At 42.1% G+C, this 25,145-nt stretch overlaps 1 protein-coding gene across 23 annotated transcripts in view; it reads left to right on the top strand.

Annotated features, from left to right (window-relative positions):
- The window catches only part of PRRC2C (proline rich coiled-coil 2C), a 75,314-nt gene that overhangs the window by 27,352 nt on the left and 22,817 nt on the right, over positions 1-25,145 (top strand). For 13 of the 23 annotated variants that reach the window (XM_068951909.1, XM_068951906.1, XM_068951917.1 and 10 more), the window contains exons 6-22: positions 2,000-2,253; positions 2,834-2,913; positions 3,944-4,077; positions 4,162-4,249; positions 4,538-4,679; positions 5,683-5,757; positions 6,568-7,186; positions 8,024-8,193; positions 8,788-9,034; positions 10,119-10,332; positions 11,176-13,518; positions 14,694-14,899; positions 15,571-15,725; positions 16,177-16,519; positions 17,028-17,113; positions 18,049-18,237; positions 21,071-21,322. In XM_068951909.1, coding sequence (XP_068808010.1) covers positions 2,000-2,253; positions 2,834-2,913; positions 3,944-4,077; positions 4,162-4,249; positions 4,538-4,679; positions 5,683-5,757; positions 6,568-7,186; positions 8,024-8,193; positions 8,788-9,034; positions 10,119-10,332; positions 11,176-13,518; positions 14,694-14,899; positions 15,571-15,725; positions 16,177-16,519; positions 17,028-17,113; positions 18,049-18,237; positions 21,071-21,322 — 5,597 coding nt within the window. The remainder of the gene's footprint in view (positions 1-1,999; positions 2,254-2,833; positions 2,914-3,943; positions 4,078-4,161; positions 4,250-4,537; positions 4,680-5,682; positions 5,758-6,567; positions 7,187-8,023; positions 8,194-8,787; positions 9,035-10,118; positions 10,333-11,175; positions 13,519-14,693; positions 14,900-15,570; positions 15,726-16,176; positions 16,520-17,027; positions 17,114-18,048; positions 18,238-21,070; positions 21,323-25,145) is intronic. The other 10 variants (XM_068951919.1, XM_068951925.1, XM_068951921.1 and 7 more) reach the window with 2 other exon arrangements.

The following is a 25,145-nucleotide window of genomic DNA, read 5'->3' on the forward strand; positions in this document are numbered from 1 at the left end:
TATTACAAGGTTACTTACTCCTCATCAAAATAACTTGAGTGGATTTTTTTAATCAGCATGCTTCTGCGGTACATAAACAGCTGAAAATGAGCCAAACTGTCCTCCCATAGGAAACTCTTGTAACTCTCTGTTTCACTATATGGTTATTTTGTGGAAGAACTTGTCAATAGGGATTTGGGGGGAAGCACGGCTTTTTTTTTCCTGCTCTCACATGTTCCCTATGTGTGGAAACAGGATATATCTCTTAATCCTAATCTGCAGTTCACTCCCCACTTTCCCAAGTTGGTCAGTAGTCCACTTGTTCTTCAGGGGGCTTTTGCTAGTTGCATAATACTGGCGTTTTCTTAATTCTACCTCCTGGATGCCACAACAGCTAAAAATTTGTTTAAAGTACTCTGCTAATATTAACTAACCATGAAAATAGTCTTTAGAATTGCCCCAAAATGATTAATACTCATATGCCTAGCCTGAAAAATTCTGATTTGGAAGTTTGGCCTGCGAGGTCAGAATGGACTATGATAGGAAAGTCTGGGGCATCCTTAGCTCTTCTCCCAGGTGCTCTCACTAGCTAGATCTGTTTCAGCTTTGGGTGATCAGATAGATCAGGAACAATCATAAACAAGATTGGTGTTATGTTTCAGTCTGGAGACGAGTGTATTCCTTCCCCAAGTTCTTCTAATAGGGAGGCATTTGGAGTTATGCTTGTTTCCTATGAGGAGTAGGATTCCTTTTTTCCTCTGAGCTTTCTGTCAGGGTTTGGACCTAGAGAACACTTCCTGCGCTGCAGTTGGCACTACCTTGTGCCTGTGGCAGAGAAGATGCACGCTGCTGTCGCAGTGGCTTGGGCTCTCAGGGAATCCCGAGCCCCTTTCTGGAGCCTACTGGCCTAGGTTCTCCTTGACTTATTTCAGTGTAGAAGCATATGGCTGTGCAGACTGAGGCAATGTACGCTTCTTCAGGTCCTCGTCTGGTTTTGGTGTAAAGAATAACTCGACAAGAAATTCCAGAGATGTCAAAAAAACCCAGCACTAGGAAAATAGCTGTTTTTGTCTGTTCCAGCCTCGGTTTTGGTCAGCAGGATGCGTGCCATTAAGCCCTTCTTTTTAATCTGAACGCAGAGGGCTAAACAAGCTTGATGAGTACTGTCCTTTTAGCAGCCATGCTCCACAGCAAGGATAATGGAAGAACTCTGATGGGAACTTGAGAGCCTAGCTTTAGCACTGCATAAGGTGGGGGATCCTTCCTAGGAGTGTGTCATGTGCAGTGGATGGCTATGAGTTGTTGCTGATCCTTAGAACTTAGCAGCCCTGCTCATATCCTTAATATTTTTTTGTCCTAATCCCTGCTCTCTAATGAGCAATAAGCTCCAGAAGAATGGGCTGCCTAGTACAAGCGCTAGATCGTTGAATCTCTTTTCCTAGGCTTTTTACTAGACACTCGCACTCAGAAATACAGCCCTCATCACTTCCCTTCCATCCTTGTGAGTCAGAGCTGAGCCAGACTCTGGGTACCTGTCTTGGGAATGTAGTAGACGGGTATGTCATTTTGAGCTGCTTTAGTCATTCGTGGTAGGCCTCTGCTGCTTAAGCAGCTTGTTCTTTCCCTTGACAGCAGCTCTTTATATACCATCGAGACATCCAATTAATAGAGTGGCCAACTTAACCAGAGCTAAGCTGTTTTCCATGTTGTACTATTATCGATACCCTTCCAAGAATTGCATTGCATTCTGGAAGGTCAGAAGGACTATTAGAGCAATCTATAAATTTAACTCTCGCCCTTCAGGAGCTCAGCTGGATGTAGGCCTGAGGAAGACTGGAAGGCAGCCCTTTTTTTTCTTAGGTAGCCATCGCTTGTTTGAGTGGTACATATGAACACCTATTTGCACAGGGGTTACTGTATCACAGAAAACTCAGTAGGGAGAATGTGTTTTCCCTCATACTTGTCTGTGAATCTGTAATATAAAGTCTGGTTTTGTTTGTTCTTTTTTTCCCTCGTACTGATTCTGTCCATGCAGATGTTACCAGTTGGAGAGAAGGTGGTAATAAGAACAACTCGCCTGGTTCTCCGACTGATCAAGAAGCTAAAACTCCTGGACAAGATGATGATAATGCTGCAGCCCCAGGAGAACAAAATGATGCCCAGAAGGCAGCAGAGAAGAAGGACGTGCGATTACCACAGGTCCCTCAGCCCAAGCTGAATGGTCAGCAGCAACCAGCTATCTCATCTCAGTACAGGGCGATGATGCCACCTTATGTAAGTGATGGTTATATGAAAAGGTTTTAAGCAGGAGGAAGTGATTATTGGCTCGTTTGATTTCCTTATTTCCAGAATGCTTATCAGCGTTACTTTCGTCACTAGGTAAACAAACATTTGAACGTTAGACTGCGGAGTTTTAAATTCGTGTCGTTTCCATTCCTCCATAGTAAGCCATACTCCCAGGGGAAAGTCTGCATGTATCTTTTTGAGTGTGCAGTTACTGTATTAAAACTAGCCTTCTACTGAAGAGAAAATGCCAATCATATACTGCTAATCCTTTCACCTGAAAGGCCAGCCAGATACTAGCAGCTTTGCTAGAAAGGTGGGATGGCAACCAACTCCTCACAGGATGCGGCTACATGTTGCCGCTCCTGCCCTAAGTTTCAGCTTGTCAGGAAGTGATGGAGGCTTGTAGTCACTCCACGTTGGGTGGCCTGATTTCACACATTGTAACTACAGCAAGCTGTCCCAAGTAAAGAATTTTCCTTTACTTCCATTATGATTCCTTTGATGTTATCAGTATGTTTAATGCAATGATATCTTTTAACAAATGGCTTCTGTTTTAAACTTTTCCTAGATGTTTAATCAGTATCCGAGAATGGCATATCCTCCTTCCATGCAAGGTCCAACGAGGTTTCCTAATTCTGAGCCTAGCAGGTAAGAAACCTTATGAGTGTTACAGTTGTATGGTTCTGAATTGCGTGCAACTCAAAAAAAAAAAAAAAAAAAAAAAAACCACAACCCACCCCCTGAATATCTAGCTTATAGTTATTAATTGCTTAATAACTGTCACTGGTTAGATTTTCACAAGGTTGGTTTGCCCAGAGCAGTGCCATGGCGTCCCTTGTGTTGCAGAACACTTTGAAAGCTGCATCTAGTCAACTGCAAAACTTGAGGGAATTCTGTGCTTCATAGGACTTTTGATTTGGGAGAGCGGGAGACAGTTGGGGATGCCTTATCTTTGTAATTTCAAGCAGCACACTGTCTGTAAAAGGACTGTTCCTTTGTCATAGTGAAAGTGCTTGCTCCCTGGTTCTCAAATGCACTGCTCGCCAATTAAAGTAGAACTGTGATGTGTGTTTAAAAATAACTTTCTTCCTTTCTGTCTGTAGTCGAAAATGATTGTGCACGTGCATGAGAGAATAGGGGATCCTGTAAGCAGTGAGGTACAAACTTTGACAGTCAGTCTGGGGTTGGAACAGGGAAGAGGCAGGAGAAACTGAGGTGACTGTGAGAACTTGAGATGGGAGAAGGTACAGAACTTTAGACATTGGAGAAAGCGTGGAAAGTATAAAGAAATGTTTCTGAGGTGGATCAGTTGGTGATATGAAGGATGTCAGGCTTGTGCATGCGCTGCACAAGCAACAAGGTGTGTGGTTTTCTACCATTAAGAAAAAACACAGAACATTGGGCTTGTTGTGAAGTGTGCAGACAAGGCTATAGCATCTACTTTTTCTCTTCCATTATGAAACTATCTCCAGAAACGTTCCAAAACGTAAGAAGTCAGTATGGTGGTGTAGCAGTAATTTCAAACACAGTAGTCTCACATGCCGCAAATTCATATCCTGTATTTGAAAGAACAGCACTGTCTACTTGAAGTAATTGTTTGTCATGCAAGTTGACCTTTTGTCTGTTCGTGTTGCTGGACAAATAGTGACAGTGGCCTTTGCTTCTGTTTCTCTTTTAGAGGGCCAAGAGGAAGAGGACCACCGTCATGGTGTTCAGAACCTGTTGAGCGCCCATCCATTCTTAGTGCTAGCGAACTTAAAGAACTAGATAAATTTGATAATCTAGATGCTGAGGCCGATGAAGGCTGGGCAGGTAAGAACATCAGATTAATGTTTTTTTGTTATTTGTACATGAAATCTTTCTGAAAGATTAACTGAATATTTGCATGTGCAACAGGTGCTCAGAGTGAAGTGGATTATACTGAGCAGTTGAACTTCAGTGATGACGACGAGCAAGGAAGTAGTCAAAAAGAGAAGGAAAGTGGGTGAGTTGGTGTTGCCAGTTTTATGCAAAGGACATGAACTAGCTTAGCTTTTGGGAAAGTACAATGAAATGAGCCAAAGCTTACTCACTCCAACAACATTTATTCCAGTAATTTAATACAATATTAAATTGCGTAACTGTCTGTATGCTCGAATTAGTTAGGCATGCAGTAGAAGTGGTCCTGACTGAGGAACTTCTACTCTTGCTAAGAAAGTTTGAGGATAGGAGGTAAATCACCAAACACGTTTGTGGAGTACACCTTCCAATTTTCTCATTTATTTGTGCATAGTGATGAACAAACACCATCAAAAGACTCTCAGAGCCCTGACGGCCAGAAGGAAGCAGAAGAACAGACAAGTACTAAGTCTGCCACCCAGGTTTCCGCAACAGCAACCAAAGTGTCCTATGGCAAAAGCTCTCAGCTTGATCAGGTTTGTGTTTTCTTCTCCATCTCCTCTGGCAACAGCCTTGTCAGAAGAGGCCTGACTCAGGTATCTTTCCAAACTGTCAGGTCTATTAGGGCTATGAGCATGTGTGAAATTATTAGTAGCTGCTGCTGATCTGAGCTGTGGTAACTGATCGGGTGCTGCTTAGCTTCTTCTAGTCACAAAATAAAAATAGCATGTCTTCATCTAGTGCTTTCTAATCCACAGTTGTGAGGGGATGAGAACTTATGCTCAGTTGCTGTGGCTCAGCTGACAAACTTTAACTTGATACTTTTGTGTGTCCGTACCCTGTAACAGTGAATGAAGCTGTGCTGGTGTCTGTCATGTTTTATGGTGGCACTGGGTAAACCTACCCTGTTGGCCTACGTATCTTGCCTGAGTTTATATCATGACTCACTTTCTTCAGCACAACGTAGTCAACTTGCTTAACTTCTCAGGCAGAAATGTTTTACAGAGACCACGCAGAATTCATCAGTTCAGCCCTTCTGGTTTTTGTTGTTTTTTTTTTTTTTTGGATTATCCTGCAGTAGAGGACAACTGGCAACTGCCTAAGTTTATGCCTACCTGAGCCCTATTGGTTCTCCTCTTCCTTCTAGGAAAAGCTATTGTCGGCTTTGTCTGAAAACTTTGTGGAAACTGTTTTCTCTTGACCCCAATAATACTGAAGGTGGAGGATCCCGAATTTGTTTTACTTGCTCTTTCTCTATATATAAAGACCATGTAGCCTTTAAGGATTTGACAGTGCATTGAATTTGAGGGAAAATAGTGCAGTAGCATGAACTCTGATATTTGGATGTGTGACATTTCTAAAGTAATTGTTCTCAGTACAGGAAATAGATATGTTCTTGCCCTCTTTTGTGTACACATTTATATCAGATGGAGGGTAGTTTGCTGGATCTTAATGCAGTAGAAAACAATAAATCTAAAATTTGCCAACCTGGCTGTCATTACGAGCTTGCTTACCCTAGTACTGTATTCAATCCAATAGGATCGAGGTCCAGCACAGCCCTCTATACATGAAAGAGGTGGTCCTGCTCTTCATCCAAAATCCGTTCTACCACCGGTAAGAAAGATTAGAGCTGTCTTTATTTCCCTGAGTTAAGAGCCTTAATGCTGTCCTGGAAGGAATTAGACAGTAAACATGCTTCACATAAAAGATAAGCCCTTTCTGTGACGAGTAAAATGATAGTACCTGGGGCCAGTAAGAGTGGGACCCCAACACAGCCATGCTGCTTACTGTGTAAAGCAGCCCCATCTCAAAGTTGCATATGCAGTCCATGGGAACCTCGGGAGCTTTAGGTTATCCAGCTCCGTTTAGGGACTAGAAAGAAAGGACAGGGGTGCAAGGTAGGTCTTGAAGAGGGTGCTGGCTGAATGCAGCCAAAGTGAAGATGTGAGAAGAGGTGAAGTGGATTGGCAGAGATGATGTCTCTAGTGAAATCTGTAGGTGGTAGCTTGTTGTGAATTTTTAATGGTCCTTATTAAAATCTCTGTGGTATCATAAGCTACCTTGAAATCCTCTGGCTCCTTGGTGGGGACTCCTGTCTGAGCTCTCCCCTGAGTCTCTCTGATTCAGTGGACTGTAACCAAACCTAAAAGATGCTTGATGTCATCTTTGCACAGTCCGTTTGCCTTAGCAGTGATGGGGGAGGAAGTGTGGCATGAGCCCAGCTGAATCTTTTCCTCTCCTCCCTGAGCTCAGGTTTCATAAGTCAGACCTGGAGCAGGAAGGTGGGCGCTTGCTTTGTCTTCCAAACCTTGCTGTTTGAAGACGCCATCCGAGTATTAAGTTTTGGCAAATAGTTAAAATGTAGTATTTTAGCTGACTGGTATGATATGTACTTTACTAGAGTTGCTGGTTTTAATATTGCAGCACCCTCCTCCCGATCGCCAGGCAGGACCTGGAAGACAGGGTCCCTTTCCCCCTAAACCAGTACCAGATGAAGATGAAATTTGGAAACAGCGGCGAAGACAGCAGTCAGAGATATCAGCTGCAGTTGAGCGAGCCCGTAAGCGACGAGAAGAGGAAGAGAGACGAATGGAAGAACAAAGAAAAGCAGCTTGTGCAGAAAAGCTAAAACGGTTAAATGAGAAATTTGGCTGCATGACGAAACCCTCCCGTGAAGACCCTCTAAAAGAGAGGGAGAGGGAAAGGGAGAGGGAGAGGGAAAGGGAAAGAGAAAGAGAGAGGGAAAGGGAACGAGAGAGGGAGAGGGAGAGGGAAAGGGAAAGAGAAAGAGAGAGGGAGCGGGAGAAGGAAAGAGAAAGGGAAAGGGAGAGGGAGAAGGAAAAAGAGAGAGAAGAAAAAGAAAAACTGGAGAAGGCAAAAGAACAAGAAAGGGAGAGAGAGAAAGAAGAGGAAATGGAAAAGGAAGAGAAGGAGAAAGAAGAAGAGAAGCCAGTACCTGAGGTCCTGGAGCCTGAAGAACCTGTGGCAGTACCTATAGTAGAAAAACAAGAAAGTGAAAGCAGGAGTAACAAGGAAGAAAAAGGTACGCTTGCCCAATTAGAGTTGTCTGCTCTTAAAGCTGAGCCACAGAGCATAGTTGTAATTTAGGAGCCTAATTTGCACGCCTGCTTAGTCTAGTGCATCTAGACCATTTGTTTTCCTAGCACATTGTAGCCACAAACTGTCCTTTGTTTTGAGGCCTAGACCTGCTTGGCCGACTCTTCAAAGCCTTAAAGGAGAAATTGTGGATTCTGTGGTTTAGGCTGGGTTTTGAAGGATACAGAAAAAATAGCAGGCTTTCCTTCCTTGCGAAAGGATGGCCAGCAATCGTGTTGCTAAACAACAACATATATTTCTGCTTTTCTGTTCTCTAACCCAGCCTAGAGAAGCAGGCACAAAGAACAAACATTTAAACTTGATGCATTTTTGTAGTGGAGCTTGAGTGCCAAAGGAGAGCTCTGTTAGACTGTGCTTAATAAGATTGTATTACAGATGAAAACAGTGTAAAACTGAATTTTGGTTCACAAAAAAGTCAGTTCAGAATTAATATGGTAGCATTCATATTCACAGTACTTCTTAGTTCACACAGTCATAACCACTGGCATTGACAGTGTAAATTGCCCAATTTATTTGAGTTTAAAAGGGATATGGGGATGTGTTAACACCAGTTCTGTTGTCAGGGGCTTATTTGTACTTAGACTTTTTTTTAACTTTATTGATTTTTGGAAACTAAAACTGAGGTTAGAAAAGGCAGGCTATTTTCATTTAGAAAAATACTAAATCTCACTTTCAGGGTAATGTAAAATTGTTGTAATTTTAAGATTCACTTTGAGAGAGCTTGCTTCCAATGTCTAACCTTTTTTTTTTCCTCCTCCTCCAGAAGACCAGCCAGTCTTTACCCGACAAGATAGTGGTCGGAATGAGAAAGAGAATTCACAGGTGACTCACGAAAGTGAGCCAGAGTCAGGATCTCAGCCTCGTCCTGCTGTTTCCTCAGGCTATTCTAAGCAGTTCCAGAAATCATTGCCACCACGATTTCAGAGGCAGCAGGTAACTAACTAGTTCATTTAAAAGAAGAAATAACATTAACATAACTTTTCTGCCTCGTTCTGGAGAAGAATCTGACTATATGAGCTTAAAAAAGGCTAAGTTGTTGGTTTCCAGCTTCTGTAACATCTATAGCATTGGAAGGAAGGGAGAAATGTTTCATGCAGAGCAATATTTGGAAAGTATGTCATTGAGCAGAAGGCAAGACACACAACTGGCCTGTTCTTGCATCAGTTACTGTGGAATCTGAAAGTTGATGATTGTTTCTCCTGCCGGATTTCCTTAAAGGGCTTCTGACATGTACAGATGTAACTTGCACTCAGATCCTAAGTTCTGAAGAGCGCTTTGCTGTATTAGCGACTTGCACAATGTATAGGTTGTTTTGTATCTCTTCTGAATACCAGCAAAGCGGTAGCCGTTCTAAATTGTCCGGTTTGTTTTCCTGCTGCCCGGTTCATCCTGGTACATGCTTGTCCTTAATTTTCAGGCTGCATAGTGTCATGGGGATAGCTTCACCTCTAGTTTCCCCGAGGGTTATTTTAATTCTGCCCAAGTCTCCATCTTAAAGCGTCTTGTGATACTCTTTCTGTTATGCAGGAGCAAATGAAACAGCAGCAGTGGCAGCAACAGCAGCAGGGTGTACTACCACAGTCTGCTCCCTCACAGCCTTCTAGTGGCCCTGTCCCTCCTCCCCAGCATAGACCTCTCTACCAGCCCATGCAACCGCATCCTCAGCATTTAGCTTCTATGGGCTTTGATCCACGGTGGCTTATGATGCAGTCTTATATGGACCCACGAATGATGTCAGGAAGGCCTGCCATGGATATGCCACCTATTCATCCAGGTAAAACCTAGCAGCCTTTTTGATTGTTGAGTTTTCTTGGGTTTTGGAATAAAAGTTTCTGTAACCAGGTTGTGGATAGTCACTGCAAATTTTGGGGTGGGGAGGGGAGGTAGGCCTATGCAATTTCATTATTTGCAGTCAAGTAGGTTTTAATGACAATGGGAAAATGATAGTTATGTATCATTATATATCTCTGACTGTAAAGTGAAATCACAGCTTTGTCCTGTATTGCAGGTGTGTTAGTGACAGTTAAAACTGTATTCAAAGTGTCAACAAAAAACTTACTTTGTCACAGATTTTAAAGTTGGCTTGAGCTGGAGTAAACTGAGTAAAATAGTATATTTACTGCTCCCCTTTCATTGTATGTTAACACCTGTATTTATATTACGTTCCTTATAAAAATGAAAATATACCTGAAATTATATTATTCTTTATTATCTGTTAGCACCTTAAGAGTCTTGCTGATTTTGTCGTTTGGGGATTCTTTTCTTGGCACTAAAAAGTGCTTTTTAATTTGTGGAACAGCCATCTTACTTGCAATTAGGAAAGCCGTTGTGCAAAAACAGTACCAGTCTGGCATGTAATGTAAAGGAGATAACTTAACCAGCTAATGAGCAAGAGTTGGGAGGGAGTGCAGAGGAGTGAATACTGGGAATGAGTCTGCAAGGAATGAGTGGAGGAAATGGCAAGCCAAGCAAAGGTAGTGAAAACAGTAACATGACTTGAAAAAGAGCAAGAAAAGCTACCCGAGGTCCTTAATCGAGTACTAAAACCCACCTTCCCTTCAGATCTTACAGCAGAAACTTCCTCAACAAGTTTACAGACCTCCAGAACTTGTTTCTCCATTAGAGCGGAAGCAGATAACTTTTCCTTTTTGTGGTCGATAGGATGCTAGTGGTGAAGATGATCTGGTCTTCCTGAGGTCAGCTGGTGGTGAATAGACACTTGGTTCAAACAGCGGGAGTCTCAGAGAAAAGGGAGGGAGGAGTGTAGTGTATTTTGGTACCTCCTATAGTCTTTTCTGGGACAGGTCTCTTTGGTAATAATATAATGGTTTCCATTGTTGAATTTAAATCTGTCACAGGAATTATGCCTCCCAAACCACTGATGAGAAGAGACCAGATAGAGGGATCCGCAACTAGTTCAGATTCATTTGAACATATAGCTCGCTCAGCAAGAGAGCACACTGTTCCTTTGTCAGAGCCCCGCGTGATGTGGGGGTCTGACCCATACCCCCACGCAGAACCTCAACAAGCTAGTTCTCCTCCCAAAGTGTTAGACGAGCCTGAAGACTTGAGGTAAGCCTGAGTTATGTACTCCTGCATGTCACTTCTCTGAGCCATATGTCCTTAAACACTTAGCTGTATAATTCATGTTATAAAACACAGTTTAAACTGTAAGTTTTGTTAACAAGCTTTAAAAGGAGTTGTGGCTAGAGAGACACAATGTACTTGGCACTGTGGTTTTCTGAAGTATAACTGAAATTCTGCAAGTGCATATTGATTGTACATAAAACAAAAGGCATGTCTGCTCTGTAGGAGGGACTAGAAGGTCAATTTGCCCCTTGTTTAGGATCCTTAACGTAATTTGGTGGGTGGTGATTGTCTTAATAGCTTTGAGTCTTTTTTTAGTGTTGTAGAACCCTCCTGCAGCGTTGCTCTGTTCCCCGTCTTCTCTCCCTCCTTGCCACAGCAGAGACCTTTTCTCCAATGTATATTAGTACGAAAGTGGTGTGTTAAGTAAAAGTGGTATAAACCAAGGTGTTCACTGCGGGAGTTTGTTGCAGAATGAAAAGTCAGGAAGGCTATGTGTGCATCTTTAAAGTACCTCAGATTTCTTTTCACTTTGCTAAACTCTAGGTAGTACTTGTGACATTAGCTTGCTAACTTGGGGGCTCCATTTGAAATGGCTTTTAAAATAATAGGTTCCTAAAGTTAATTGTGCATTTGACGTTGTATTCGTAAGCAGAGTAAAATGGATCTCTATGAATAGCAGCCACTGTGAATTTGATACCTGTTGCTTCCTGGAGCAAACAGAAATCCTTCGTATCAAAGGGAATAAAAGATTACTTTTAAGTAAGAATATTTGTAATAGAAACTTTCTTTCTCCCTTCCCCAACATTATTTATTGCTTCTTTTTAGGGCTGAGGCACACTTGGAGCAAGAACGAGTTGCTGTCCCTGCTGCTTATCCTGTAGAACACAACCAGTTGGACTCTCATCCAAAGACAGACTTTTTCAGAGAATCAGGAGAGGTGGAGGTACAGAAGTTCCCAAGCAGGCCTTCGGAAGATGTACAGCCTCTCCAAACTGACACACCTAGCCCAGCAGTTAATTTCGAAGGAGTTGATGAGAACATTGCTCGCAGCTCTCAGGAAGAATTGGTGCCTGTGGGGGAAAGTCATTCTTCTCTAAAGAGAAGCATTTCCCATGGTTCAAGTCACTCTCTAAAATCAGAAGACCAGAGGAATGAAGCAGCAACGAATATCCCTAAATTAAATAACAGGCCTGTTGAGACAAAGGAGACAGTGGAGAGACTTGAGATTAAGCCAAAAAAAGAAACTTTGATCAGTAATAGAACATCAGAAGGACCAAAATCTGAAAAAACATTCAAACCTAAGTCTGAAACAAGGTGGGGTCCTCGGCCTGGTTATAGCAGAAGAGAAGAAGGCAGTGATAGACCGGTAAGAAGATCTGGTCCTATAAAAAAACCTGTGCTTAGAGATATGAAAGAAGAACGTGAACAGCGAGAAGAACGTGAGCAGAGGAAGGAGAAAGAAGGAGAAAAAACGGCTAGCGAAAAACCTGGCAAGTCTGAAAAAAGTGACAAAAAGGAAGTACCTCAAGTGCCACTGCCTCAGGCGGAGCCGGAAGCATCCACCTCCAGCAGTGCTCCTCTGGCAAAGAAGATAACCCAGGATGCTGCTCCAATACTAGCAAGCCCCGAGAGCAGTCAAACTGAGACAGCAGCTAAAGCCGCAGTCCAGCAGCAGCTCCCAGCTCCCCAGCCCGCTGCTCCGCAGCCTCCCCCTGCTGTGCCACAGCAGCCACCTGCTCAGCCTGCAGCCCAGCAGCAGCCGCACGTTCAGCAGCCGACTGCCACAGCAAAGGAAGAGAAGCAGATAGAGAAGGTAGCTAGCAAGGAGGTTATAGAGAAACCACGCTTGGAAACCAGACCAGTAAAAAGAGAGCCTGGCTTACCACCTAGAACATACTGGAAAGAGGCGAGGGATAGAGACTGGTTCCCGGATCAGGGATACAGAGGTAGAGGTCGCGGGGAATATTACTCGAGAGGTCGTAGCTACAGAGGTTCTTATGGAGGACGTGGCCGGGGCAGTAGAGGCCATAATAGAGAGTACCCACACTACAGAGATAACAAGCCTAGATCAGACCATGTGCCTTCAGGGCCTGTTAGGCAAAGGGAAGAGAGCGAAACTCGTAGCGAGAGTTCGGATTTTGAAGTAATCCCAAAACGGCGACGACAGCATGGTTCAGAAACAGATTCTGACAGTGAAGTTCATGAAAGTGCAAGTGACACTCTGCTTTCAGACAAAGACAGCCTAAGCAAAGGCAAGCACCCAAAGAGAGAGGAGAGAGCTGATGGCAAGAAGCCTCCAAAGCCCCTGTCGTTCAAACCTGAAAACAATATCAGAATAGACAATAGATCCCTAGAAAAAACATACATAAGAGAAGACGAGAATAAGCACAAACCAGGATTCCTTCCTAAAGGAGAGCCTTCTCGACGAGGCAGAGGGGGAATGTTTAGACGTGGCGGTAGGGATCCTGGTGGGCGTCCTCCGCGTCCGTCTACGATAAGGAGACCAGCCTACAGAGACAATCAGTGGAACCCTCCTAGGCAAACAGAGATCATTAAACCAGAAGATGGGGAACCTCCAAGAAGAAATGAACATTATGGTCACATACCAGTTGATAAAAGACCTCAGAAATTTGAGAGGAAGTTTGATCCAACTAGAGAAAGGCCACGAAGACAAAGGCCTGCTCGGCCTCCAAGGCAGGATAAGCCACCACGCTTCAGGCGCCTAAAAGAAAGAGAGGCCGCATCAAAGATAAATGAGGCAGTAACTAGCTCATCAACAGGTGCTACGGTTAGTAATGCAGTTAACGAGCAGTCCAATACTGCACTGGATGTTTCGGGGAGTAAGACACCAGACTTATCCAACCAGAATTCTTCGGACCAGGCAAACGAAGAGTGGGAAACAGCCTCAGAAAGCAGCGACTTCAATGAGAGGCGTGAGAGAGATGAGAAGAAAACAGCAGATGTAGCAGCACAGGTGGCTGTAAAAGCAGGAGAAAACACTGGAGCTCCGAAGAGGGAAATAGCCAAGAGAAGTTTCTCTAGTCAGCGACCTGGAATAGACCGTCAAAACCGAAGGGGCAACAATGGGCCAGCTAAACCAGGGAGGAACTTCTCGGGGCCTCGGAGTGAAAGGCGGAGTGGACCTCCTCCCAGAAGTGGAAAAAGAGGGTGAGTGCCAGCTTCTCTTAGGAAGCACGTATGGCCATGGACTTATACTGCTGTCCTCCTGTGGTTCAGAATCTTTGGTAGCCATTTTAGATTTGTAATAAATGGTAGAAAGGAGTAAGACGTGGTCAGAAGTACATGCACCTGTGGCTATGTACTTCACATTTTTTCTGTGTGCATACAGAAACTCTTGGAAAAAGGAAGTAAGAGCAGAGCACTCTATTCAAAGAGCCTAGCAAAAAGAATTGCAGTGCTGTTTCTCAGAGTTGAGCTGTGTTTCTCGAGATTTGGATGCAAGCTGAAATGTAAATGTGAGAAGACCGTAAGCAGTTTTGCAGTCTAATACCTCTAGCTGCATTGCATTTGACTTGTTTTATTCTTAGATCAGTCACCTAACACACAGAAGCATATTGAGAAATGCTCAATTGAGAATAAAGCTTTTACTTCTCTCTATGCTAAAAATTGAAACTCAGTCATTTAACATTACTGTTTGCCCGCTGTTTTGTAGCCACAGTGCGCGGTAGTTGGGTAGTTGGGAGGTGCCCTGTACCTTGGAGTCTCCTGCTATATAGCAACCTTGTTATATTCCAAGGCAGGGTTTTGCCTAGACTTAAACTTGTGATCAGTGCCCTAAACTCCGAATTAAAAATATGAAGACTTTCTTTGGCTAGTCACTTAAATGTGACCTGGAAGCACTTTAAAGCAAAAGTTGGATTTTCCAGTTTCCACAGGAAAGTCAGAATTATGCAAATCTCTGACTTTGTCAGTGGCTTCAGATAGCTTTTTGCAAGTGAGCTTATGGAGCAACTGTATTGCTGTGTGTATTTGCTCACATTGTGTACTGCAAACTTCTGTATTTTTTTTATGCTGAAGGGTTTACTGGAGTTCTGAACTGCATACTTTTGGTCTCTGTGTAGACTGAGTAGGGCCTGACATTAAAATTATATACTTTTTCTGTGTTTCGTTTTTGACATCAGGACATTGGATGTGTCCCCAGAATAGCTTTACTGTTAAACTTCTGCTCGTTGAGGAGCTGAAAGTAAAAATCTGGATGTCTTAAAAGCCGCACAGTAGACACTTGTAGCCCTACGCTGTGATCTGCATCAGGCTGTTAGTCTTCCTGAGTATGCTCTGTTGCTGGTCGTTAATTTTCTCCGCGAAATTTTTTTCTAATGCAGACCATTTGAAGACCAGACAGCAAGTATGCCTGCTATTGATCCAACCAACAGCAATTCCTTGCATCAGGAAGAAGGCGTTACTGCTCCAGGACAAAAAAGCACCAAGGATGCCAGTGGCAAAAAGAGAGAGGAGCCCAAGGCTGGCCCGAAGAAGCCTAAGGAAAAAGTGGATGCCTTGTCTCAATTTGATCTTAACAACTACGCAAGTATGTATTGATAATGTCTAATTCTAACAAGAATTTGTAAATCCTACTAGCTTTGCTGCATATAGAGCTAAATATTTGAAAACTTTTGAAGAAAGGTCATTTAAAAACAAAAACACAGAAAAATCACATACTCAATTATTGCTACCTTTGTCGTATCTAATTAACAAGTGTATCCCTCTGAAAGGTGACATGTCACTGTATTTTTATGTATAGCTGCGAAAAAATTTGTTCTGCCACCTGCTCTCAACTCTGCCATTCAGATCATTTTCTACCACTTGATATCTGATAATTTGCTTAACCTTCGTAAGCAAAGACAGTGGATATCACTGATGAACCTCTAGCTGGTATTCAGGAAGAGTTTTCCTTGGAAAAGACATATTGTTTTGAGCAGTTTTCACTCTTATTTCTTGGAGAGTCTGGTACAGAAACCTTCAAATTTCCAGTTCTTTAATTAAAAAATAATTTTAAAGAAGTCCCTCTCTTGATACTCACCAGCAGTGATCTCAGCAAGCGGAAGCTTAGCTATAGTCAGGGCCACCGTCTGTAGCTGGTTGTTGGGAAATTGCTTCTACTCTAAAGCAGTTTTTGACTTGGTATATTTTATTGCGTATTGCATCTGAAGCTGTTAAAACAGTAGGGAAGGGCCATCGATACCTTTCCTTTTTCTATAGGTGTTGTGATTATTGATGATCACCCTGAAGTGACAGTAGTTGAAGACTCCCAGTCTAACTTGAATGATGATGGTTTTACTGAAGTGGTGTCTAAGAAGCAACAAAAACGCTTGCAAGATGAAGAGCGCAGAAAGAAGGAAGAACAAACAGTGCAGGTACAAGACGCAGCATTTATAATGGGAAAGAGCTCCTTACAATACCGGGAATGTTGCAAAGTTGCAGAGTCTTGGTTCCTAAGCAGCTGTGTTTTCACCTTTTAATACCTCTAGCTATTTGTAGTATTTAAAGTTGTTCAGAATTAGTAAGTTCAATTATTTTTTGCCTTAGACAATTTAGGATTCTGTGCTCCCTGTTTGGTTGTTATCAGGCAGGTGGGATTGGCAAACTTGAAACTTTTTTTTTTTTAATACTGTTTGAAAGACTTATGCTGTTGCTTGTGTATCAGTTGATTCTAAGAGCAAAAAAATCGTTGTTCTTGTGGTTAAATAAGCCATGAAAAATACTCTTTAGAGAAGGCTTAACCAGCTTGTCTTCTGCTGTTGTACAGTGCAATTTGTCGTACATGCAGGCTACCGGCTTTAAGAATAAAATTGACTTTGCTTACAGGTTTGGACCAAAAAAGGATCAAGTGAAAAAGGACGAAGTCAGAATTCCAAGCTCCCACCCAGATTTGCCAAAAAGCAGCAGCAACAGGCAGCAGCCGCGGCTGCGCAGCAGGCTCAAGCTCAAGCTCAGGCCCAGGCACAGCCTCCGTGTGCAACCCAGACTCCAGGACAGCCACAGGCTTCTGTTCAGCCTCAAACCCAGGCTGCAGGAGGGACAGCCAGCACCGAATACACAGTATCAGGCAAAGTTCTGCAGAACACCCAGGCTCACAATGGTCTAGGAACTGAATTATGGGAAAATAAGGTGCCTTCTACAGCAGTTCTAAATGACATCTCCAAAAAACGTAAGTGGCATCTTTTGGGTTTTGTGGGGGAGAGAGGGACTAGCAATGTGTTTAGAGAATGCTGATTGACAGCTTTTTCTGCTGATGTCTCATTTGCCCTGCAAACGTAGCCCTCTTGCTGCCCAGGGAGTACAGGACAGCCTCCCTAAATGCAGGGCCGTAACCTGTGAAGACTCCTGAAAGGAGATGTTTGTATTACAAGATTATTACTCAGTGTTTTAAGTTGTTACATCCTTTGTTCAAAAGGAATAAGCAGCTATCGCTCCCTTCAGAATCTGTGCTGTTTTGTCGGACTTCTTTATATTTCCAAACATGATGGATCACCCCACTTGAAAACAGCTAAATAAGGAGCGTATTGTTAAGTGATGAATAAGTTAAGAATTTCTGAACTGCCCCAGGCTTACTAAATAAGGCATCTCCCAGACTGAATTTTTTTCAGTCAATCCATAACTTTAGTTGAATGTATTAATCAACCGATTATTTTTAACTCTGTTTTCTTAATTGTCAGTGGGACCCATTAGTCCACCTCAGCCACCTTCAGTTAGTGCTTGGAACAAGCCTTTGACATCTTTTGGTTCAGCTACATCTCCAGAGGTAAGAACAAAGAGAAAGAAGAGTTATCAGTATATGAAGCTTACTCAAAGTATATCTGGCTGGGGATTGGGGACAGATTATCTAGATCTTCATGCGGTGCACACACTTAAACCAGAGCGTATGTAGAATTCCATGGAGCTGCGAGATGGTACAGAAAGAGCACCGGACAGAGACACCTACTGGAACAGTACTAGTAATTAAGATTGTTTCTGTGCTCAGTACAGTGACTGGATATTAACTTAGCTAATGCTTTTATGACTCTAAAATGGGAAAGGTTGTCCTCTTTGTTAATAACATCTCAGCCTTTCATGGATTCTACTGATAGCTGTTATTCAAAATATATTTTAAGTTTAAAATATTTTTTTAGTTTGCACATGAACACACCAGTCACTAATATACACAGAAAATGGGATGTTTCCAAGGAACTAAGTTTTTTTTTGTTTGTGCGTAAATCAGAGATGGAAAAAGCAACAGATGTTGCTAACCTATTTTATGTCCTGTTGTTTCTCTTGAATTGAACATTAATTTTGAAGTTTTGGAAGAATACTGTCAGTCTTACCGTCTGACTTACAGTCAGGTAATCTGGGCACCTGGATATCGTACTTGTCCTTTTCCCTTTCTCTACCAGTTCTTGTTCTTGATTTACTTTTTTTTGCTACTTTTCTTTCTTTCTCTCTCTTTTTTTTTTTTTTTTTTTTCCTTCCCCTGAGCTTGTATAAATGGTTGGAAATTAAGGGGCTTGAGGATGTATGTTGAGATAGTGTTTGCTCCTCCTGCAAATCTGTTGTGGTCACAAAAGTTGCTTTTGCTGACAGGAGCTAGAAGTAGTACACTTGCATTTTTAAGCTGAGTGTATTTGGTGCACTGTTCTGAACCAATGGCAATATACTGATTTAGAAATCTTTTTGAAATGTAAATGTTTGCCTTTTAACTAGGGAGCAAAGCCTGGGCAGGAAGGTGGAGTCGAGCTTGGTATAGAAACTATTCAGTTTGGAGCCCCAGCTTCCAGTGGCAGTGACAATGAAGTTGGCCCTGTGCTTTCTGAGAAGTGCACTGACAAACTACCAGAACCTAAAGAGCAGAGACAGAAACAGCCTCGGGCTGGACCCATCAAAGCACAAAAGGTAAAAGATCGTATCTTCAGTACAAATTTATAAACTGAATAGCAAAGAAGTTAGGCAAAAAAGAGACTGCAGATTATTGGTTTAATAATGAAATAGAATATTCGTTCAGTTAGGACTGTACCTATAAAAAAAAAAAAAATCATATTCTGCTTAAATGTTTCCTAAAATGATCAACAAGTAGTTCTTGGAGAGAAGATGGGGGAATTCATTTGAAGAAGTAGCTGTAAGTAAATAGCACCCTAGCCCAGCAGAGTTCATCCATTGATTCAATGTTTGGAGCAAGGGCTGTGACTAGTGCAGGGAAGGGATTGTGGATTGCCAGAGCTGCTTTAAGGTTAGAATGGAAGTGGTTAGTGTGGGGGTTTTTTGTGCTTACTCCACTCAGGCTTTCGGAGCTATCTTAAAGCAGGCACTCCCACTTCTATCCTGGCTATATCTCCAGCTTTGACTCCTAGCACCTCAAAAAAAAAAAAAAAAGAAAAGAAAAGAAAAAAAGAGGTGGGGGGAAGAAAACACATGGTACCCTGCTTAGTTTTGTAGCTGGGTTACAAAGATGAGTAGTACATCAAGCTGCAGGAAAAAGAGTGTTTAGGGGAAAGGGAGGAATGGTAGAGTCACTGATTTGAAGTCTCAAATGCACAGATGTCTGGATAATCAGTTTTTTTTGTAACTAATCTGGGAAGACTGAATAAGTAACCAAACTTAACCTCAATTTAAAAATGTACATCACTTGCTGTCTAGATTTAGGTGCTCCAGCTGATCATCTCCTCTTTGTCTTTCCGTTGTGACCGCTCAAAAGAAGTAATGTTTTCTCCTCCTGTCATCTAGATTACACTTGCAGTGGTCTTTCATATTAATGAAACTTACATTCCTGTTATCTTCACTTCTAATGTATATTTGTCTGTACATCACTAGCCCTCAACACCAGCTGCTTATTCCCAGAAAGAGAAAGTTACAGCAGATAAACTTGGCTGGTGACTTACTGAGCTAGTTGTTTCAGCCTCTGTGGGTGTCTGAGACTTGACAGTGGTTGTGATGTAAATAAAGCTCTTTTGGCTTTCTAGAAGACCAGGTAGCTTTTTTTTTCTCTTCTCCAAAAAAGTGGAAATCTGAAAGTGTAGTCAGATGTAGAGTGAGTTTAACTTCTGCTACATGAGATGCTCGTTGGGTATCCTGCAGTTGATAGGTTTTACTGCAAAATATAAAACCCTTATAGCAGGGAAATGCTTTGGGGTTAATCCTGCTGAAGTGTAGTGACCCAGCGCATTCAAAAACCTTCTCAGACGTACTAGTAGCGTGCCTAACGGTGCATACATTGAATCACTGAAAGGTGCTGAACTCCAAAATAAAGCTGTCTGCTTTACAGTGTCTAGAAAGCTGCTTTTTTCCTGCTTGTTTCCCATATTACAGCTACCAAGGCTCCTATAGATTTTGCTGAAAGAAAAACGTATGACTGCATGGTAAATGCTAACAGTGTGAGGGCAAAAAAAAAAGAATTTGAGGCTGGAGTTCATTGGAAGTTTACGTTTGGGGGGGGGGGGGGCTCTTATAAGTGAGAGGGCTATAATCCTTTAACTCTCTTGGTGATAATGAACAGTTCCTTCCCCCTGCCTCCTTCATGGTGCTATTGTTTGTTATGAAGCTTAAATATGAATTTATATTCAGGACTGGAGGTTAATATTGTTGGACTGATTTGGGTAATATAAGAGGACCATATGGTTATATGAAATGGCAGTTTACCTTTTCAGGTGTGACTCTAAGGTGTCTGGAGGGATTTCTCTTTCCATAAACTGGTGGAGGGAAAAATGTTTGGGGTGAGGTGGGTTGGGGGGGTGGTTTCTGACGATCCTGATCATGGTTGCAGAGCTTAGGTATCCACTTTTGCAATTGCTTTCTGCCTCTCCTCTGAAAGCATTCTACAATCTGCATTGGCCTCCTGAGGGTAGCAAATACTATTAGGAAACCCCCCTCCCCAAGCCCAAAGGCATTGTGTGGTACAGGGTCTTTATCTGCTCCTGAAACAGCCGATCTGAGTGTGTGGAGACAACACCAGCAGCTTCTGCAGAGCTTTTGTCTTTCCACTAACGAAGCTTAAGCAATAGGATTGTGAGGGCTGCCTTTAAGGAATTTTTGTGCTGCTCTGTGGTGAAATGGGCTGAGTGGTCTCAGGTGGAAAGGATATGACTGCTTAAACAGCACAGCATTCAGGTTACTTGAGGCCTTTCACTCTGCTGTAGTTCATTCAGCTGCACAAAAAGAAGCTACTAAATTATAGCAGCTATTCCAGCCGTCATCTCTGCAAAATAAGGCAACGCTTGAATACTTGGATTTTTTTTCTGGATGTACCTTTAGCGTTCAGTCCCTAGGGAAAAATGCTGCCAACATCCATATGTCCAGATACCCTCAAACGAGGGCAGTCTCCTGTTTTCTAGGGCCCTGTAGAATCCAGATTCTCTGAAAATTGAAGTAACCTGTATGTACGTTAAGTCTTGTGGCTTATTTACTTTTTTCATGCTTTTCTTGTAAAGAGAGTCAAATTGGTTGTCTTCTGTAGTTTTTAACTAGATATGATTTTAGCTGAACTTTGCCATTTTACATATAGCACGTACTGCTTGAAAACACAGTGCTTTAGATTCCTAATGTTCAAAATGGATGCATTTCACGTTCTTGTTGCTAACTTAGTCTCAAGTGATCTATATGTTAAAAAAGAAAATGCTTACCTATTAGGAAAGCTTTGCTAAATTTAAACAAAGTTATTCTAAGCATGTTAGAATATTCTTATGGGATAGGACATGGGGGGGACGACCTAACTGACAAGTTAACACTAACTTAGCTTCCAGACTTGAGTCCAGTAGAAAACAAAGAGTATAAACCTGGTCCTATTGGGAAAGAGCGTTCTTTAAAGAACAGGAAGGTGAAGGATGCCCAACAGGGAGAGCCGGAGGGACAGGAGAAGCCATCTCCCACCTCTGTCAGAAGTCCAGAACCTGTCACTACAAAGGAGACCAAAGCAGCAAGTGAACTTAGTACGGAAATAGGAACGATGATATCTGTGTCTGCTCCAGAGTTCGGAACAAACACAAAGGTAAGAAAAACATGGAAAAAGTACTGAGCACTGTATTTAAATATGATTATAATGATGTAGTGGTCACTGAATTGACGTTTGGTTGCCTGCTGGCGGTAGTCATCTGGACAGCAGAGCCCACTGAGTTGAAATGTATGGACGCTGCTTGAATTCAGCAGTTCCCTGGCAGTGGTATGGAGACGTACTGTGCATGACACTTCGGCTCAGAACTCAGCTTGGAAAGTTTTAAACCGTTCTCTTTTCTTACGAGTGTGAGAACTGTCCTGAGCTTTAACTTGCCTGTGAAGAGTGGTACTGGAGCCTGGTATAGGCAGATTCTGTAAACTTGGCTCTTGAACATGTTTGCAGCATGCAAGAGAAATGTTTGACTTTGAGCAGGGAACTGCAGCCGTGTAATGTGCCTGAGGATGGTTTGAGTGAGTGGATGTGGGGGAAAAAAAAAAATCTCTAAACTAGTAATATGGTAAAGCATTGAATAAAGCTCTTTTGGCCTGTCTGAGGGCCAAAATATGTCAGCTTCTGATGGTTTGGGTATTGTCGGGATACTCCCTTGCAGAACTCCATCAGGATGTTCAGGATTCGTCGTCGTTGCCTGTGTGGCACTCCTCTGGCTTCTTTCCAGGTATAACTGCGCTTAACAGGTAGATGGTGACTTGCTGTCAGGCTTCATCAGGATTCGTTGTTCTCCAAATTCATTCTTAGCTGTATTGCACTGATAGCACAAAGATTGAAAAACATCTACTCTTTTGTCTAATGACCCGTGTAAGGACTGGCACATGGAATATAAAACAGCCCTTACTGCTGGTAGCTGTGTTTCTTAGGAAAGAATTCGGACGCAGGCTTTGTTTCCTCTCAGCTGTAAAGAAACCACACAGTTTGAGTAGCTACTAGTTACCTGCCTTGGTAATGGCAAAAGGCTTCTTGTGCATTTGCAAAGCAGTCTTATGAATTTAGAGTCAACTTTATGTGCTATCTCCATCTACCACTTCCTGGTCTTAAGCAGAAAACTTCTGACCCTCTTTCGGAAAAACGTTGCTCAGTACAAAAGCAGTATTAACAGTTGAAGAATCTGAAATGCATATGACTCACAATTTAGTGAGACAGTCTTAGCAACGTTTGCAAAGGTGTCCTGCAGGCAGAAAATGCTATCTCTTGAAATTTCATTCCAGAGTAAGAACTGTTGAGGGGGATGTTTGTGTCCCATCTGCTAGCTGCAAAACTCATTATTTTGAGTGGAATGGCAAATACATAGGGAAAATTCAAAATTTTGCTTCCTCCTGACAGTTTCCGTCCACTAAGTAGTGCGAATGATCTATGTTAATATCAGAACAGGCTACAGTGCACATGTTGTTTGCAGAATGAGAGGTGCAGGCCCATAAACATTAACTTAATTACTTGGTGAGGAGGCTATTTGTGTATATGCTATATGCTTTCTTACCGTTTTCCAAGCTCCTATGACCAGAACCGTTAACAGTGGCCTGCTGGAGGTATGGAGAAGGGGACTCCGCTTCAACGTTTTCTAAGACACCTGCAGAATAGGAAATGTATCTCGGTTGATTACTTCAGGCTAAGGCCCTGGTGAGGGGCTCTACTAAGTAAATTGGCATCATTTCCTCTCTGAAATCATAGTACAAAAGTATGGGATAGCTTCAAAATGGCAGTCTGGATTTTATGGTCTTTCTACAGCTTTCTGGTTTCTTAGTTAAACATGGGCTGTGGAGATTCTTTGAAGTGTTGCAGTATTGAAGCATCCAGCTGCTTCATCCTGGAAGGAAGACCAGAGTGAAAGGAAGCTTTCCAGTTTGTGCTGGGTATGAAAATTCCCACCAATCTCCTTACTACAGTAAGTGGGTGCTAATAGCAGCATTTAATAATAGGAGCTGTTGAGGTAGGAATTTCAGACCAGTTTTGTTTTTGAATTGCTTTGGTTTGAGTGGTTCCTCAGGTATCAGTACGTTTTCTGGACAATTCAGTGGAAGTTGAACAACAACCTGCAGGTTTTTCAGCAAAGAGAGACTTCATCCGGACTTTGCAGAAAAAAGGACAGCCTTGCCACTTTAAAGTGGCCTTTAAAATAGCTTCAAATACTACTCCAATCCTGGAGTTCCTATACTGATTTGTTTTGCAGACACTTCTTGTCCTTTTAGTGTTTTCTTTGCTCATTAATGAGGGAAGAAGTGACAGCATAGTCTTTAATCTATTGTTTGAATGTCAGGTAGTATTAAAAGTTTTAGCAAACCTAAATGATTTCTCTTTAGAGACTCTTTAACATCCTTCTTGGAAACTACTGCTCAGCTTCCATGAAGAGACTCTTCCTACTTCTGAATAAAAAGATTGGAACGATCAGAGTTTAGTATATTTGGCAACTTAAATGTTTGCAACAGTCAAGCCTGCTACGTTCCTTCTGAAGCAGAAGCTTTGTAGGAGTACACCGTCCATCCCAAAACAAAACCCCTTTACTAAGAGCACATGCATTTAATTATGTAAGACGACTTTGCCTTAAACTGTAGAAGTAAAAATCACTTTATCCTGATAAGCTGTCTAAATCAGGAATATAACAAGGGGGCTTCTGAAGCAATTGTAGCTATTTTTCTTGGGATTTATGGTACTTTTGGTGTAAAAGTAATTTTTAATACAAGTCTCTGAATCAGGTAAGACACTTTTTGGCCTTTTTATTCACCCCGCCTCACCATTTGCAAATCAAGTCCTGAATTTTTCAAATCACAGGTATGAGCAATACCTGGTTGCGATTATTGCAATGAAATATATGCATATGTAGTTGATAGAAGCTGCATCTCTCAGAGATGATGTCCAAGGGAACACGAGCTGTACTTAAGAGTTAATTTTCCTGAGATGCTTCAGCATCTGACAAGTTTTGTGGTTTGGATGCTTTTCGTAAACCAGGAACAAATCAAGCGTTCATTGAATCAATCATACTCTGCTGTTCTTTTAGCAGCGTCACCTCTAAGGTCTACCTTATCCCTTTGCTAATAAAGTCACTTCAGGCTTTGTTATCTCTTCTTTCTGGGCAAATTAAGTAGCTGTTAAAAGTTTGCCTCTTCTTTTTCTTCAGGTATAAATCGCCCTCAAACAACTTCAAAAAAGCACGCACAAATTTTTTTTTTGCTATGATTATTGTTACTAGTTCATAGTAAAGGCTTTAGTTTGTTTCTGCAGTAAAATTGTTTCACAGGAGACTCATTTTAATTGAACTATGAAAGCTTATGACAATAAGCTGTATCTGAAGGAGAATTCTGGGCTTATATATCATTAAATGAAGAGTGGTAGTAAAGCAACCTGCAGTTCATGGAGTGTTCTTATGGCAAAAGGACTGCCTTGTCTGCGTGTTCAGGATGTCTTCCTTGTAACCTTCAGCCTTACAGGCGCTTCTAAGGGCACCAGAATTCATATGGTTGTTTTTTCATTGTCTTGCAAAAGAAGCAGTTTTGTGCTGCTTCCAAAGTGAGGAAGATAGCAATGAAAGGACATGCAGAAAGCAATGAAAATATCCATAGTCTTAATGTAACTTTTGTAAGGAACTTGAGTGCTGAGACCTTACAAGACTTGAATCCAAACCTTGAAGGGATTTTGATAATGTTATATTAAAAACTTCCTCTGTTTTATGTAGACAAGCTTATTGGAAAACCAAGAAGCCAGTTAATTACTTCATTAGAAGGACCTTACGATTAGAGCAGCCTTGTCTGCTTGCCTGGTTCTACCCAGAGGAAAGCTAACTATTGGATTCAAATGTACACGTGCAACTTGTAGTCTGGAGTGTGGGAAATGTATCTCTTGTCTCACTGGTTTAACAAGGAGGGAAGGA

The sequence above is a fragment of the Struthio camelus genome, chromosome 8 (assembly GCF_040807025.1).
Source record: "Struthio camelus isolate bStrCam1 chromosome 8, bStrCam1.hap1, whole genome shotgun sequence".
Classification (NCBI taxonomy): Eukaryota; Metazoa; Chordata; class Aves; order Struthioniformes; family Struthionidae; genus Struthio; species Struthio camelus.